The 17,595-nt window shown below is 46.1% G+C and overlaps 1 protein-coding gene across 1 annotated transcript; it reads left to right on the plus strand.

Annotated features, from left to right (window-relative positions):
* Positions 1-784: 784 nt before the first annotated feature.
* Positions 785-1,729, plus strand: LOC124658951 (protein LURP-one-related 8-like). The gene has a single exon (XM_047196933.1). It carries the CDS (start codon positions 797-799, stop codon positions 1,403-1,405), a length of 609 nt encoding a protein of 202 aa, XP_047052889.1. The 5' UTR covers positions 785-796; the 3' UTR covers positions 1,406-1,729.
* The last annotated feature ends 15,866 nt before the right edge of the window (positions 1,730-17,595 follow it).

The raw sequence follows: 17,595 nt of genomic DNA on the forward strand, positions 1-17,595 counted from the left end.
CTGTAGTTGCAATTGGGTTACAACTAAGAATTTTTTTAGTTACGCATAGTGTTTAATTGAGAAAAAATATATTTTTTTACAAAGGGGAAAAAATCCAGACCATTGCATTTGCTTCAAATTGGTGCTAGCCTTTGAGTTGTGCATGAGTTGCAACTAAACATGGGGGATATGGAAGCATAGGAACGCTGCAGTCTTCGACAATGCGCGTTCCTCGATGGCTTCCCTGTTCGAGGACATCAAGGCCGAGGCGCGGCAGTGGGCGGACGCGGGGCCCGAGGTCTTCGCCAACTTCTCCCTTAGATTAGCTTTCTTGGGTTGAGTTGTATGGCGTGGTGTTGATCATTTCTAGGACTTGTACATATAACCTTCTTTTTTATCAATGCATCGAAACGCAAGGTTTTTACGTTTTCGCGAAAAAAGTTGCAACTAAACATTCGTTCCTGACATCTTGCGAGTGACTTCTGTTTTGTCTGCAGCATCTGTTATTGATTTTTCATGCTGCTCCAAACAGCAATCTTGATAAGAAACAAAGCATTACTTAATAAAGGAGGAACAGGGTCGTTAAGCAGCAGCCCATGTCACCCCTGTCCCTACCCACGTCAGAAGCAACATGCTTTTGCCTTCTAGTCTGCAAGGTGGACGGTCTCTCCGGTCCATCATGGAGCGAGACTTTGCATATAAGTACAGCCCACCGCACACTCCGTTCTTGGAACCAAGAAACCTAGCTGATTCAGCTAGCTACCTAGCAACCACCTGTTCCTTCTCCAACTTCTCTTGATCAATCAAACATACAAACATGCCGAGGGTTCATCCTAACCTGGTCCCCGCCGCGCCGGCCAGCGCCGTCGTCGACCGGGCGGAGGAAGCGCCGACGACGCTGACGGTGTGGCGCAAGTCGCTGCTGTTCGACTGCAAGGGGTTCACTGTGTACGACGCCAAGGGCAACCTGGCCTACCGCGTCGACAGCTACGCGTCCGAGAACGGCGACGAGGTCGTCCTCATGGACGCGGCCGGCCGCCCCGCCTTCACCGTCCGCCGCAAGCGGTTTAGCCTCCAGGGCGAGCAGTGGCTCGTGTTCGCCGGCGAGGAGACAAGGCGGCCTGTCTACGCCATCCGGCGGAACGGGAGAGGGAAGACCATGGCGAACGTCACGGCTTGCGCCGGAGTGGCTTCGCCGTCGTACGAGGTGGAAGGGTCGTACGCGCGGCGGTGCTGCGTGGTGTACGACGGCGAGAGGCGCGCGGTGGCGGAGGTGAGGCCCAGCCCCAAGGAGGTGGTCGGCACGGACGTGTTCCGCCTGGTCGTGCAGCCCGGCGTCGGCGTGTCGCTCGCCATGGCCGTGGTCGTGGCGCTCGAGCAGATGTTCGCCAGGCCGTCCCTCCTCCGGAGCTGGTCCACCGCGTAGATTAATTCGTTTCTTTTTTGTGTTTCGATCTAGCGGAGCTAGCTTTTTTTGCCCCTTACACTTGGGGTCGGGTTGAGTCTACGAATTGTGACGGCGAAAATCGATGGATGGGTCGATCGATGTGTGTGTGGCATGAGAGCAGGCTGGCTCTGCTCCGTGATGCCCCCGATTCGCGTCGCATGTAGTACTAGCCATGGCCAACTGAGGTTCTTTGATGCAAGTCCCTACTCCTAGCGCGTGTATGTGTAGTGTGTAGTGTTGATTCGAAATCAGTAAACCTTGAATTTTGTAAGGATGGATGGTATTGTAAATACCCAGAAAAAAAGGAATGATACTAGACAATTCTTTTGTATACGGTTCTTAGCTTCTCAACTTGCAGATAACATATGTACATCCGGATCTTGTTGCATAAATTTGCACTAAGTTTTTTTGTTTTTCTCTTTTCCTTTTTGAGAATCATTCGTACATCATGTGGTTTGCGTGTTTTTGCGATCTTTGCAAACGGATCGACCAGATCACCAAAGAGATACATAAAAAGACATCGTTTCCTGTCTTTTCCTCTATTGTTTCCGAGTTTTTGGTATCTTTGCAACCGATTGACCAGATTACCATAACAATCCAGATAGACACATCGTTTCTCGTCTTCCCCTCTCCTTCCTGTGCTAGATGGAAACATGGAATCATATTTGCGGAAACATTTTTGTTATGAATAAAAAGAACAATTTAATCTACAAAATAACATTTGCTATGAATAACACCTTTGAATGCGTTGATATTATTATGTGTCTTTTGTCATGTGCGCTTAGCAACGAATCTTTTTTTTTATTTTAGGTGTAACTAGAAAAGCTTATGTTTCGCATATAGCTTTGCTGGTGGGGCATTGGTGGCTACATTTCGGTAGAGATAATATTCTCCTGTTATAATTTTGGATATTTACAATCGTCTTGTGTAGTTTAGCTTCTGTGTTCGAACAAAGAGTCACTATCAAATATTTCTTAGTACGAATCAAGCAGAAAAAGTGGATCTTCCGGGTGAGAGGATGTGGTAAATAATTAATATTATAATAATAAGGATATAAATATTATAATAAATCATTGGCGTGATGTTGATAATCTAATCTTGCTTTTAAGACATTTTTTTTGTTATACTCTAAATATTAATTGATCATTTTGAACTAATATTATAATAATAAGGACAATTTTTTGTGTTATACTCTAAACATTTTATATTTTAGTTGTCACATGAACTAATATGTTTTACATTGAACCATATTTTTGAACTTTAATTAAATGTACATCCCGAAATATTGTGGACCCACCAATGAATCTTAAGATGTATATTGTAGTTTATTTGTTGAACACTATAATTGGGTGGTTTAATTGTCTTCGGGATAAATAATTGGACTCATTATTTCATATGTGACATTTGTATATGTGAATGTTCTTAACTAAATCTAATGTATTTATAGAAGGTGGCGTATCCAAGTTGTATAGTCTACATTGTATGTATACCTTATGCCACGTTGTGGAGGTCATTCTAGATTATTGCTTGAAGATTCAAATCATCTAATTTTTTTGTGCTCCCACGAACATGTCACGCTTCGTCATCTACCTCAACTATCAAGGTCAAATGGAGAAGGGTCAAGAGGCGAAGGATCATAGAGGCCCATTTGGTAATACGAGTGGAGGCCTAGAAGAAACCCATCACCGCAGCCATGGAGTAACAGTTAAGAGGCCGTGCATGCCAGTAACTTTCCATTCCTCTTCCACATGACTTCAGTTGTTGATCCCACTCTCCAAATGTGATGTTGTGAAATTTTATATGAAAATTAACAAATTATTGAGTGCATTGAGTGAGTGATCCCAGGGAAAAAATCATTCAACCTCTCATGATATAATTTCTAATATATCAAACAAGTTCCAGTTGTCAATAAAAGCCTCGAATCAATCCTCCATGTGTTACACTCAGAAAGTTCGGTTATGGTACTACGCGCTCTAATGAGAGTTACTAATGGTTTGTAACGTTATCTATGGTATGATTCGGCCATCTTTAGTCAACTCCTTATATTTGGTCTTCTAAAGTAAATGGCTTTCTACCCGAACACCTATAATCAACTTCGTATTTTTTTTCCAAACCAAAATATTCAAAGCCAAACACATGGAATCCGGTCAATTAAGTAAAATATCATGTTTATGAAAGAATAAAATATAAGTTTACAAACTAAATTAGTCAAGGCCAAACATATGTCTGGTTCAAATGAAGTGAATAACATGAATAGTTCAAATGAAAGTAAAATCACAACTATGAAGAGATGTGGAGTAGCTAGTGATGCTCAACAAGATCATCTAGCAATTGAGTGTGAATCTCTCGTTTTGTGATGCTTCGATGTGTTGTTAGCAATATTTGTATCTTGTTTGCGTCATGTTCTCGTTTAACCGGATTCCCATATGTACCAAAAGTTCTTTTCCATGTTGCGCTCATCTCAATGATCATAGTATGTGTAAGGGTATTTTACCCTTATCCATTATTTTGGTAACAATGACACCGTGCTAGTGTATTTGGACTAATACATGACTGCTAGATGATTCCCAGGTATTAGCCAAAGAGGTATAAAGGTGTATCAATGGAACAAGAAGGCTAAAGGAGACCCCCCATTTCAACAACAATCAAAAAGGGGTTACGGGAGAAATCCGGTCACCTGCCGGTCCAACCGGGCCAGCAACCGGCCAGTCCGGCGTACGAGCCGGTCGACCGGTCGGAACCGGGCTCCACGGAGAGGACCAGCGAGTCCGGTCCGTGGCCCGGTCGACCGAGGCTCCTGACCGGCGGGTCCGGCGCTTCGTCCGGTCGACCGCTCGGAAACCGGGCAGCAACCGGGCACCAACCGGAGAAGCGCCGGGACGACGCAAAGGTGCTCCGGTCACCGGTCCGGTCTCGACCGGCCTCACGACCGGGCTGTCCGGTGCGTGGTCCGGTCTCGACCGGGTTTGTCGGGAAGAATGCTGAGGTGGCAAGTGACAACGGCCGGATTTTGAAGAACACTATAAATACCCCTTCTTCTACCTTGGAAGGGTTAGGCAACATACTATAAACTGTTCTTGAGCTCTCTCTCTCCTACTCCATTGCTAGAAACACCAAAAGCCTCAGATCTCCCTCCTCCTCCACCCAAACTCAAATCCCTCCGGGGAATCACTAGAGGAGGACCCGATCTACCGTTCTACCAAGCCAAATCTCATTCCCCCTTGTATTCATTGAGAAGCTTGCTTCCTAGGGTTCCTTGGAAACCCTAGGTGGGCAAGAGGAGTCCGGAAGCATCCGAGCTGTGGATTTGCTCCGGGCAAGATTGTGAAGGTTTGGAGGCTACCTCAAAGTCTACCACAAGTGAGTGAGCTATTCCTTCGTGGGATAGGCTCCGGAGAATAGGGTGAGCCTTCGTGGCGCGGGGAATCCTTCGTGGGACCTCCACTCCTCCAAACGTGACGTACCTTGTTGCAAAGCAAGGGAACACGGGAATACATCCTCGTCTCCGCGTGCTATCGGTTATCTCTAACCGAACTCCTTACTTGTGATTTAGCTGCCTGTGAGAGCCTTCGTGCTTGAGTTAGTTGTATCCTCATATAGGTTGCTTCACCTAGTTTGCATTAGTCATCTTTATATTCCGTAAAGCCTAATATTGCAAAGAAAGAATTAAAATTTGTAGAAACCTATTCACCCCCCCTCTAGGTTTACCATCTCTATACTTTCAATTGGTATCAGAGCCTGGACTCTTATTAAGGGCTTCACCGCCTTAAGAGTGAGATGGATAAACTCTTCGAGGGTCTAGATGACGACTCTAACCTTTCGGTTAAAGAGATGAAATCTAGATTCTTGGCATATGATTCCGAGAAGAAGAAAAAGGAGGATGAGCTACAAAACCAAATGACGAAATGAGCTGCCATGCTTAAGAACCTAGCTGCGGGTGGAACTCTTAGTGGGGCTTCGGCTTCTAAAGAATCCTACCATGAGGTTGACCATAACTATCCCGAAACACTTCACCCATGCCTCATATAAACCATAGTAGGACCGTTCCCCATTACGATGGAACTCACTTTCCTCATTGGAAATCTGCTATGGAATCTCATATTCGCAACTGCAGTGTGGAGCTATGGGAGCTCATTGTTCATGGACATCGGGAGCCACAAGATCCTACTCGGTTGACCTCCACCGAGTTCTACAACCGTCAACTCAATGCATCCGCACGTGACAAGATTAGAAGTGGCATCAACCGCAAGCTTCTAGATCAAGTTGATGACATTGTCTCCGCTAAAGAGTTGTGGGATCGGATCGTAGTACTCCAAGAGGGAACCGATTTGATCCAATCATCTCTCTATGAGACCGCAAAGCAAGAGGCCTACCAGTTCATGATTCGAGATGGAGAATCCGTATTCGATGCCTATGCTAGGCTTGGTGCTCCGAAAGTAAGGGTCAAGGGTCTTGGTGCTGAGAAGTACAATGACGGATTCGAGATGAACGAAGCCTTCATAAAATCCAAGGTCATTGCTATGATTGCCGTCAAACAAGAAGACACCAACCTTGGACTCAACTTGCAAATCATGACCAAGAGTGCCGATCTCAACTCCGATGATCTAGTCTCCTATGTGGCCGCCAATGAAAACATGGCCAAAGCCGGAAAGAGGCTCAAGGCAATGAACCGTGTTGATGAAGCCTCACACAATCATGAAGCGTCACACAACCTTGCCCTCAAGGCTAGAGCTGACCATGGAGGAGAAGAAGAATATGAAATTGAAGAAGATGAGGAGATGACTTCAACTAGTGACATCGTCACCGACTTTGCCTTCTTTGCCAAGAAGTACAAGGGAAAGTTGCCTATGCTTCTCAATGACAAGAAGAAGAAGAGAACTTGCTACAATTGTGATGAAGATAGCCACTTTGCAAATGAGTGCCCTTATGAGAAAAGGGTAGACAAGCCAAGATTCATCAAAGGGGTCAAGCCAAGATTGAAGCCAAACCCAATCAACGATCGATTCAAGAAGAACAAGGGAAGAGCTTTTGTTGGAGCCGAGTACTTGTCCGATGATGAAGAAGAAGATGAGGAGAAGGAGGCCGGGGTGGCCGGTTTGGCTTACTCCAAGCCCGGGTCACTCTTCACATATGACTACTCCAAGGACTACTCCACGGAGAATGATGTTGGTTCCTCCTTCATGGCAAGAATCACTCAAGAGGATGACTCGATGACTCTTCCTCCTCTTCAATCGTTGGCTCTTGTCTTATGGCAAGGGAAACCAAGGTAATGGAACCCCCACCTTCCCTATCTAGTGTTCTTGATGATGAAAATGAAAATCAAGATGAACTAAGTGTGCTTAAGGAACTTTACAATGTTAGATGCACCCTTCGTGGTAAAGCTCTTGTCAAGTTTGATTTCTTGATGGACTCTCTCAAAGAAAAGGATGAGTCCATTGAGGAATTAGAATATCAATTGGATGAAAAGGAACGGAGATTCAATCTCCTAAGACAAGAGCTAAAAACCGAAAGGTGCATATCTCAAGGCCTTAAGCAACAAATTGAAACCTATGAACTTGATAAAGTTAAGGATCTAGAAACTATTGATAGGGCTCAATCTTTGACTCAAGTGCTCCATACCTCAAAGGAGGAACTTGAAGTTGCTCATGCTTCTCTCACTAGGGATCTTGACCACCTTGAAAGAGATAACAAGCTTGTAAAGGATGAGCTCAAGAAACTTGGAGAGAACCATGACCTACTCCAAGAAACCTACATGAAAGCACTTGAATCAATGAAGGATCCCATTGTTGTTGAAAAGCATGCTAGTTCCCCTACATCTTTTACTAATGAGCATGCTAAGCTTGTTGAGGAACATGTTCGTTTACAAGAGGAACTCTCTTTGCATGTTGAGACCAATGCATATCTTGAATCCTTGGTGACTAAATATGGTCTCGACTATCATCCTAATGAATCCTCTTGTGAGCATGCATCTATTCTTGAGGAAAATGTTAGGTTAACAAAGGAACTTGCAAAGTTCACCACCGCCAAGAACAAGATGGGATTGGATGACCTCTTGAGTAAGCAAAGGTCAAACAATCAAAAGTATGGACTTGGATATGTTCCCAAGTCTCACAAGAAGAACAACTACAAGAAGGAGAAACCCGCTCAAGATAAGAACAAGAAGGTCACTAATAATGGCAAAGCCTCAAGGGGCAAAGCCACTAGTGGTGACCGCACGAGGCCAAACGATCACTATGCATTATTTGTTGATTATTATGGTGATGTTTATGCTAACTATGTTGGCCCTCCTAATGGCTATGCTTATAGAGGGTACTCAATTTGGGTACCAAAAGATATTGTTGCCATTGCAAAGGAACCCATTAATCGATGGGTTCCTAAATCCTCTACTTGATTTTGTAGGGGTATTCCTCCGGTGGTCCAAAATGGGTGTTTGATAGTGGATGCACCAATCATATGACCGGAGGAAAAGGTGTGCTTGATCAATTCATTGAAGATATCAACAAGAAGTCAAGCATTACCTTTGGTGACAACTCAAAGGGAAAGGTACTTGGGTATGGCAAGGTAGCAATCTCTAAGGACTTGTGCCTTGAGACGGTTATGCTTGTTGAACACCTTGGCTATAACTTACTTTCTATATATCATCTTGCCGATGCCGGTTACAATTCATATTTCACTAAATATTATGTGCAAGTCTTTAGGAGTGACAATCTCAAATTGGTCCTTGTTGGATATGTGGAGAACAACCTTTACGTGGTTGACCTCTCGAAAGAGAGCCCCTCCTTCTCCACATGTCTAATGGCGGCCAAGCATGACGAAGGTTGGTTGTGGCATCGCCGCCTTGGTCATGTTAACATGAGGAATCTTAAACAACTCCTAAAGGGTGAGCATATTGTGGGACTAACCGGCGTTTCTTTTGAGAAAGATCGTGTTTGTAGTGCATGTGTAGCCGGAAAGCAACTCAAGAAGAAGCATCCCATCAAGAGTATTGTTTCCACATCTAGGCCTTTGGAGCTCCTTCATTTGGATCTCTTTGGGCCATCACATTATGATACTCTTGGTGGGAGCAAGTATGGACTTGTCATTGTTGATGATTACTCAAGATACTCTTGGGTCTTTCTCCTCAAGACTAAGGACGAGACCCATAGAGAGTTCATCACCTTCGCCAAGAAAGCTCAACGTATGTATGAATCCGAGATCAAGGCAATTAGGACCGACAATGGCACCGAGTTCAAGAACTACACTATGCAAGAGTTTGTTGATGATGAGGGCATCAAGCATGAGTTTTCAGCGCCATACACCCCTCAACAAAACGGTGTTGTTGAAAGGAAGAACCGGACTATCATTGAGATGGCAAGAACCATGTTGAGTGAATTCAACTCACCCCACAACTTTTGGGGAGAAGCCATCTCTACGGCCGTCCACTACTCCAACCGGCTCTTCCTCCGTCCCCTCCACAACAAAACCCCATACGAGCTCCTTACCGGTAACAAGCCTAATGTCACATATATTCGTGTCTTTGGATGCAAATGCCTTGTTAAGAACAACAAAGGAAAGCTCGGTAAATTTGAAACTAGAACCATAGAGGGTATATTTGTTGGATATGCGGAGAACTCTCACGCCTATAGATACTACAACCGATCCTCCGGGACCATTGAAGTATCTTGTGATGTGGTGTTCTTGGAGGATAATGGCTCCCAAGTGGAGCAAGTTGTTCCATGTGTTGCGGGTAATGATGATGATCCATCTAGTGCCATCAAGCATATGGGCATTGGACACATCCGGCCCATGGAGGTTCATAATGATGATCAAGATGATGGAGTAGATGTTTCAAGCACGCCACAAGTGGAGCCTAGCTCAACTCAAGCCGAACCATCATGTGCAACTCAAGAACCATCCTCTACTCAAGATGAGTCACAATCCGAAGAACAAGAAGAAGATCCTCATTCCATGGAGCAAGATCATGATGACGATCAAGAAACATCCTCAACTCATGATCAAGCTCAAATGGTCCCTCATGATCAAGTACTAGCAAGAGATGAATTCATTGATCATGAAGGAACCGTTCGGAAGATCAAGGCCGCTACAAGGGCAAGCGACATGAAAGTGGATCAAGTCCTTGGTAGCATCTCAAGAGGAGTGGTAACTCGTAGACACCATGCATTACTTATCACTTATTGTCAACATCATGCTTTTGTGTCTAGTTTTGAACCACTCAAGGTACATGAAGCCTTGGTCGATCCGGATTGGGTAATTGCCATGCAAGAAGAATTGGAGTGTTTCACTCGCAATGAAGTATGGTCTCTAGTTGAGAGACCCAAGGATCATCGCATCAATGTCATTGGGACCAAATGGGTATTCAAGAACAAGCAAGATGAGAATGGCATTGTTATACGAAACAAAGCAAGGTTAGTGGCGCAAGGGTTTGCCCAAATAGAAGGTATGGATTTTGAGGATACCTTTGCGCCGGTAGCCCGTCTTGAAGCTATTCGTCTTTTGCTTGCATTTGCATCTTTCCACAATTTCAAATTATATCAAATGGATGTGAAAAGTGCATTTTTGAATGGTCCCCTAAAAGAAACCGCATATGTGGCACAACCCCGGGTTTCGAAGACCCATGCCGACCCAACCACGTGTATTTACTCCATAAGGCACTCTACGGTCTCAAGCAAGCTCCACGTGCTTGGTATGAGTTCCTTAGGGATTTCTTACTACATGATGGGTTTTGCATGGGTACGGTCGATTCCACCCTTTTCACCAAGCGGGTTAAAGGGGGTGGCCTCTTTATATGTCAAATATATGTTGATGATATTATCTTTGGTGGAACTAACCCCAATCATAACAAAGCTTTTGAGCTATTGATGACTAGGAAATTTGAGATGTCCATGATGGGAGAGTTGAAGTTCTTTCTAGGCTTCCAAGTGAGGCAACTTGCAAAAGGCACCTTCATCTCTCAAGAAAAATATGTGAAGGACATGCTCAAGAAATTCAACATGACCAATGCGAGTCCAATGAAGACACCCATGCCCGTAAAGGGGCAACTTGGTTCATGTGACGGTGAGAAGGATGTGGACATAAAGGTATACCGCTCCATGATAGGATCCTTGCTCTACCTTTGTGCCTCTAGGCTGGATATCATGCTAAGTGTAGGGATGTGTGCTTGTTTTCAATCCGCTCCCAAGGAGAGCCATTTAGTGGCGGTCAAACGGATTCTAAGATACCTTGTTCTCACTCCTACTCTCGGGCTATGGTATCCAAAGGGGTCAACCTTTGAACTCATTGGCTATTCGGATTCCGATTGGGCCGGTGATAAGGTTGATCGGAAGTCTACCTCCGGGGCTTGCCAATTTATTGGCCGGTCATTGGTGAGTTGGTCATCCAAGAAACAAAACTCCACCGCCCTATCCACCGCCGAAGCCGAATACATATCCGCGGCATCTTGTTGCACTCAATTGTTATGGATGAAGCAAACCTTGAAAGACTATGGTGTGTCTCTTGGTACGGTGCCTCTTCTTTGTGACAATGAAAGTGCAATAAAGATCGCCAACAACCCGGTTCAACATTGTCGCACCAAACATATTGACATTCTCCATCACTTCCTACGTGGTCATGTTGCCAATAAGGATATTGATCTCACTCATGTGGGAACAACCTACCAATTGGCGGATATTTTCACTAAGCCTTTGGATGAAGCCCGCTTTGTTAACTTGAGAGGAGAACTTGGTATTCTTGATCCTAAAAACTTGGATTGATTAACTTCTTGCACTATATTCTTGCATTTATCTTGCTATCTAGCTTAGAGGCATAGCACATATGGGGATAGTCATCTTACCATGTCTTGGTATGATGCATACCTATGTGTGCAACATAAATAGACCCAATGTCATTATATGGACCCAAGCATGTCTCTTCGCGGTCACATGACATTTGCGCTTTCACATAGGGGGAGTAATCCCCGCCCCTCATTGAGCCTTCATTACAAATTGATTTGACTATATAAGGCCAAATGATCTTATTGCAAAAATCATTCCAAAATGACTTATGATTCTTGATATACACTTCGAATCATGCCCATTGTTGCTATTCACATCTTGTTTGGATTTTCTCTCCAATGGGTATGCCTAGAGAACTTTGTGTTTTCCAACCCCATGTCTATGCTCATCTCATCATCATCTATCTATCTATATGTACATGTCATCATTTGAGCACTCACGCACATTACACAAAGCATAGGGGCAAAAACGAGGCAAAATTAGAAAATTCTGGGCTGCCCGGTCCCTGGTCCGGTCGGACCGGATCCCTGACCGGACGGTCCGGTTGACCGGTCGGAAACCGGAGTCTGGGCCGGGTCAGCCGGTCACCTGCCCGGTCTGACCGGACTCTCGACCGGTCGCGCCGCCACCTATATATTGGGGACGGGATACCCCTTGGGGTCTTCTTCCCCATTGTTCCCCAATCTCCAACCACCATGGCCGGCGCCCTCAACACCTCCATCAAGGTCTAGTCACTTCCCACCACAAGAACTTCCCCAAACTCCACCACACCATAGATCGGGGCCCTTGGAACATCTCCACCGAAGGATTTGGTCCCTCTCCAACTAGTTTGGGAATTTTTGGAGTTCTTGGTTTTGAAGCCCTACCTCGTGTTCTTCTTGCTCCCTTGACCAAGAAGGACAATGTCTTCGGGTAATGTACTCTCCTTTCCTCCCTATTCTCTAGTCCTCCTCACACATTGCAAGATCTTGCCAACGAGTTGAGAAAACTTAGGGTTAGGGTTAGGGTTTGTAAAGTCCTCATGCCTTTAGAGTGTCTCACACCACAATGCACTTCTCCACTACATTGCTATAGTCTATATTCAAGTTTATGAGCTTTTGCATGGTTTTGTGGTAGAAAATCTGGGCACATCATCACAACTCGACATACCCGGTCACTCGCCCGGTCGACCGGCCGCTCGACCGGCCGGCCTGGTTCATGGCCCGGTCAACCGGTCGGAAACCGGCCAGTCCGTTCTGCTGTCCGGTTTGACCGGCCTCTGCGCCGAGCTGCCCAGTTTTCGCACAATTTCATCACTACACTTGAATATATGCTATGCTCTCTTGGTTTCTCTCTTATCGATGACATGTACACTTACCCCACTCGCTATCCTTGCTCTATTTTCTCATTCACAGGTAGTTGGAGTGGTGAGCCACCACGTGGCAGTGCTTCCAAGAGAGGAAGGACTGATCCTCCTCGCCGTTCTAGTAGCCGCGTTCCTCCTCAAGCTCAGCAGGGTACTGACGGTGGTAGCTCAGTTGGGGGTAGAACCAAGTCTGTTGCTACCAAGCACAAGGATAAGCAAGTTGTCCACGAGGATGATGAGGTAGTGCCAACCATGAATGTTGGGCTTGCAAACCGTCTTGAGTGGCAGGAATGGAGGACGATCAATCCGTATCGCTTTAAGGAGCCAACTTACACTCGTTCTGACAGGGCATTCTGGACCAACACACAAGCAGCCCTCTGGGAGGGTTTCTATGATTCTCATGAGTTTATGAAGCATGGTAATATTGTATCACCCAAGGCCATCAATCCTGACGAGCTTAGACTGCATGAAGCCACAAAGTACCGTTTTGTGGTTCAAACCTTGAAGGGTCTGGGATTGTATGACCTCGTGTGCCTCAAGCCGGATGATACCCAAGATGATCCCATCTTTTGTCCTCTCCTTGTCCGCCAGTTTCACTGCACTGTCTTCTTTCATGATGATGAGGACCGCACCCTCACCTGGATGACCGGCAAGACGAAGTACTCATGCTCCTACTCTCAGTTCCGTGCAGCCATGGGTTGTGGTGATGACAGTAATCCCGGATACAGGATTCATTCACGGTCCGGAGCTTACAAAGGGTGACATCTCTTTCTCGCTATCCTGCGAACCCTACACCCGGACCTCCCACTATCTCTCGGGATGTACTACTCCTATCTGGTACTTGCCAAGCTGTTCCGTGAGAACCTCATCAGCAAGTCTGGCGACCACAGTGAAGTCCGGAACTATCACCTCAACTTGATGTACTATTGTCATCCGGACAGGGTAAGGAAGATTGATGGCTGTGATCTCATCTATTGTGAACTGAAGAGAGCCATTATGGACCGCATGACTCCTAACTACGCCCAGTATGTTCAGCGGCTCATCAACTACGTTGTTCCCGCTCCTCGGAACGTTCGTGGTGAAAGAGTCATCATGGACCTCTTCGGGTTTCCCATTCGAGAGGCCACTCGTCCGGACGTTCCCTCCATGATGCCCACCTCCGAGCGCCGCTCCAAGGCACACCATGATCATGATGCTAGCTCCAGGTCACTCTCGGCGCTCCCGAGCATGGGGCTGCTCGCTTCTTCACATGCATGTTCCAAATGTGCAAGAACGAGCAATGATGTTGCACATCGGACTCTTTCTATGACTCGGGAGACACGGAGGCGCCGGAATGAATTCATGGCCTCAAGGAACCACCTCGTTCCTCCTCCTGGACCCGAGATGGAGCCCGTGGTAGCTCCTCGGTGGGAGATGCCTCTTCTTACCGATGAGATGCTTCAGAACTTCGACTACTCCGTGTACGCTCATGGTGCTCTCCCTACTAGGTCTGCTCGTGCTCCCACTCCTACTGCTGATGATGCTGCTGAGGACGCTGATAATGATGCGGGTGATGATGATGATGATGCGGCTGATGATGATGCACGCGAGAGCTCCTCCTCGCTTGGGTTTGGTCACTACTGATGGGTGCGATAGCATCTCTCCTCTTTTCTTCGCCTTTTTGGTGTTCCGATGCCAAAGGGGGAGAAGAGAGTAGAGTCTAGGACCACGGGGTTCTTTGGTTCTTTGAGTGCCACAAGCCATGGGAGTTGCTTTATTTGGATTTTATATGGCTTGTGCTTGTTTACTTTGAGTTTTTCAAGAACTATTTGCTATTTCCAATAATTCATGTATGGATGTGTATGGACGACTATTATGTGTGCTACTCTATGTTAGGATGTTTATGTGTGTTATGCTTATATATCTTGATATGCACATCTCCATACCATGCTTGTTTCCTAAAGATATTGGGGGAGCTTCTCATGTTTCACAAGTGGTGCACTTTGCATTCAAACGCAAATTCTCCAAGTGCACACATTATGGGGGAGCTTTCGTAATATCTTATATGGAATCAAGGTTTAGAGCTTATCATAATATCTATTTGTGACTCTAGCTCGGTTTGTCATCGTATACCAAAAGGGGGAGATTGTAAGGGTATTTTACCCTTATCCATTATTTTGGTAACAATGACACCGTGCTAGTGTATTTGGACTAATACATGACTGCTAGATGATTCCCAGGTATTAGCCAAAGAGGTATAAAGGTGTATCAATGGAACAAGAAGGCTAAAGGAGACCCCTCATTTCAACAACAATCAAAAAGGAGTTACAGGAGAAATCCGGTCACCTGCCCGGTCCAACCGGGCCAGCAACCGGCCAGTCCGGCGTACAGGCCGGTCGACCGGTCGGAAACCGGGCTCCACAGGAGGACCAGCAGGTCCGGTCTGTGGCCCGGTCGACCGGGCTCCTGACCGGCGGGTCCGGCGCTCCGTCCGGTCGACCGCTCGGAAACCGGGCAGCAACCGGGCACCAACCGGAGAAGCGCCAGGACGACGCAAAGGTGCTCCGGTCACCAGTCCGGTCTGACCGGCCTCACGACCGGGCTGTCCGGTCTGTGGTCCGGTCTGACCGGGTTTGTCGGGAAGAATGCTGAGGTGGCAAGTGACAACGGCCAGATTTTGAAGAACACTATATATACCCCTTCTTCTACCTTGGAAGGGTTAGGCAACATACTATAAACTGTTCTTGAGCTCTCTCTCTCCTACTCCATTGCTAGAAACACCAAAAGCCTCAGATCTCCCTCCTCCTCCACCCAAACTCAAATCCCTCCGGGAATCACTAGAGGAGGACCCGATCTACCGTTCTACCAAGCCAAATCTCATTCCCCCTTGTATTCATTGAGAAGCTTGCTTCCTAGGGTTCCTTGGAAACCCTAGGTGGGCAAGAGGAGTCCGGAAGCATCCGGGCCGTGGATTTGCTCCGGGCAAGATTGTGAAGGTTTGGAGGCTACCTCAAAGTCTACCACAAGTGAGTGAGCTATTCCTTCGTGGGATAGGCTCCGGAGAATAGGGTGAGCCTTCGTGGCGCGGGGAATCCTTCGTGGGACCTCCACTCCTCCAAACGTGACGTACCTTGTTGAAAAGCAAGGGAACACGGGAATACATCCTCGTCTCCGCGTGCTATCGGTTATCTCTAACCGAACTCCTTACTTGTGATTTAACTGGCTGTGAGAGCCTTCGTGCTTGAGTTAGTTGTATCCTCATATAGGTTGCTTCACCTAGTTTGCATTAGGCTCATCTTTATATTCCGCAAAGCCTAATATTGCAAAGAAAGAATTAAAATTTGTAGAAACCTATTCACCCCCCCCTCTAGGTTTACCATCTCTATACTTTCAGTATGCAAGATGATGCAACATGTCATTATTTTTCATAGGACCTTTGGTTTCCAATACTTAGCAGGCCAATGAACAATGACAAAGTGCTTCTGAAGTACGCTGAAATCTCTCTCCACATCCTGACTTATCGACTATGAACAACTCTGAAGTGAGATTTCTTCTAAATAATTAGAACACCGGATTGTCTTTGCAAACGTAGCCCATGGAAGATAGATGCCATCTGCAAGGTAGTAAATCATTGTTTAATAATGGCCATTGACTTCATAGTTGCAAGGAGGAGCATCTCCGAAAACAAGCTTTGCGAGTAGTGGTGATCTTGACAATTTATACCATTATAAGAGTTAGGCAATCCAAAGAATGAATGTCAATCCATAGATCCTTCGATGAAATAGCCTCAAGAATGATTGTTGGATCTTTGTAGTGGCCTCTGTACTGAATTTTTCATCTTGCTGGAGGACAGTTCTTCCAAGTCAAGTGCATGCAGTCTACTGATGCAGGCATCCCATGACATCCACATTCTACACTCTCACCCAACAGTCTCTCGGTGTCTTCATAATTGGTTACACTCGAGTACTCTGCCCAAAGATCTTAATCTCGGCATATGTGTGTATCTTTGAACTGCCTCCAAGATTGTATCTTCCTCAATGCAGACATAGTCATCAACGGTGTCGGCCAAACACCCGTAGGGAAGCACTCGAAAAATTTCGACACACTTCATCAATGGGCTCACACTGATATCCCCTTATGCACTCCTCCTCAGCTTAAACCAATCATCATCATTCCCCATGATTTTTGGAATACTAAGGATGAGACTCTTGTGCATCTGAAATCTCTTGCGAAAATACTTCTCTTGATAAATGGCATCGGGGTTGAAGTAATCTCTCATAAGCTCGGCATACCCCCCGTTCTATCTCGGTTAATGTACAAACGGCTGAAATATGAACCTAGTCCAGACCGTCGAAATTTGAGGTGCAATATCACTGCCATGGCCATTTCAATCTCCTCATCGTCTTCTTCCTCCTCCGTCTGAAGATTTGTCGAAGATCATCTCCCCCAACCTCTTCATCCATACTATAGAATTGACTAGGTTGAACTTGATTGACAAAAAGTAAAACAAAATGAAAATAGCACAAACAAAACTCACCTAGCCAATTTGTCGAACACTTGGAGGACGGAGGAGGTGAGGCCATCAGCCAATGGCGTTGAGCTATTGTTGAAGCTGCAAGACGGGTTGCTAGACGGCTAGCAGTCGACTGGAGGGGCTCGGAGGACGAAGATTCGTGTCCAGTGTTAGTCGGCGGCCACATACAATGTTCGCCGCAGCCGAAGAAGGTCGGTGGGGGTTTCATCGGCCTCCCCCGATTCCGTCGTTTCCTAGCTTTTGTGCGGCTGGTCTACAACAAATCCATCCTCTGACTCTATTTTGTGACAAATCAAGCTTGGAGATGCTCCATTTTGGAAGAAAAAAAAATACGACAATAGAGCAGCGGCTCGATTTAGGCTATGCCGAGCAAATCAAAGTGGGGCAGGAGGGCGGTGGAGGTTGCGGGGTGTAGGCAGAGGGTATTGGTGGATGTTGGAGGCGTCACCGGTGGCGAGGTGTCGTGGGAAAGGGAGAGCATCACGGGTGAAGAGGCCAAGTTTTTCTCGGAAGTATATTTAGGAATCAGCCGACTTGGACG

This window comes from Lolium rigidum, chromosome 6 (genome assembly GCF_022539505.1).
Source record: "Lolium rigidum isolate FL_2022 chromosome 6, APGP_CSIRO_Lrig_0.1, whole genome shotgun sequence".
Classification (NCBI taxonomy): Eukaryota; Viridiplantae; Streptophyta; class Magnoliopsida; order Poales; family Poaceae; genus Lolium; species Lolium rigidum.

Bases quoted from the DNA above. Each gene is read 5' to 3' on its own strand.
- LOC124658951 (XM_047196933.1), top strand. From the start codon at position 797: ATGCCGAGGGTTCATCCTAACCTGGTCCCCGCCGCGCCGGCCAGCGCC.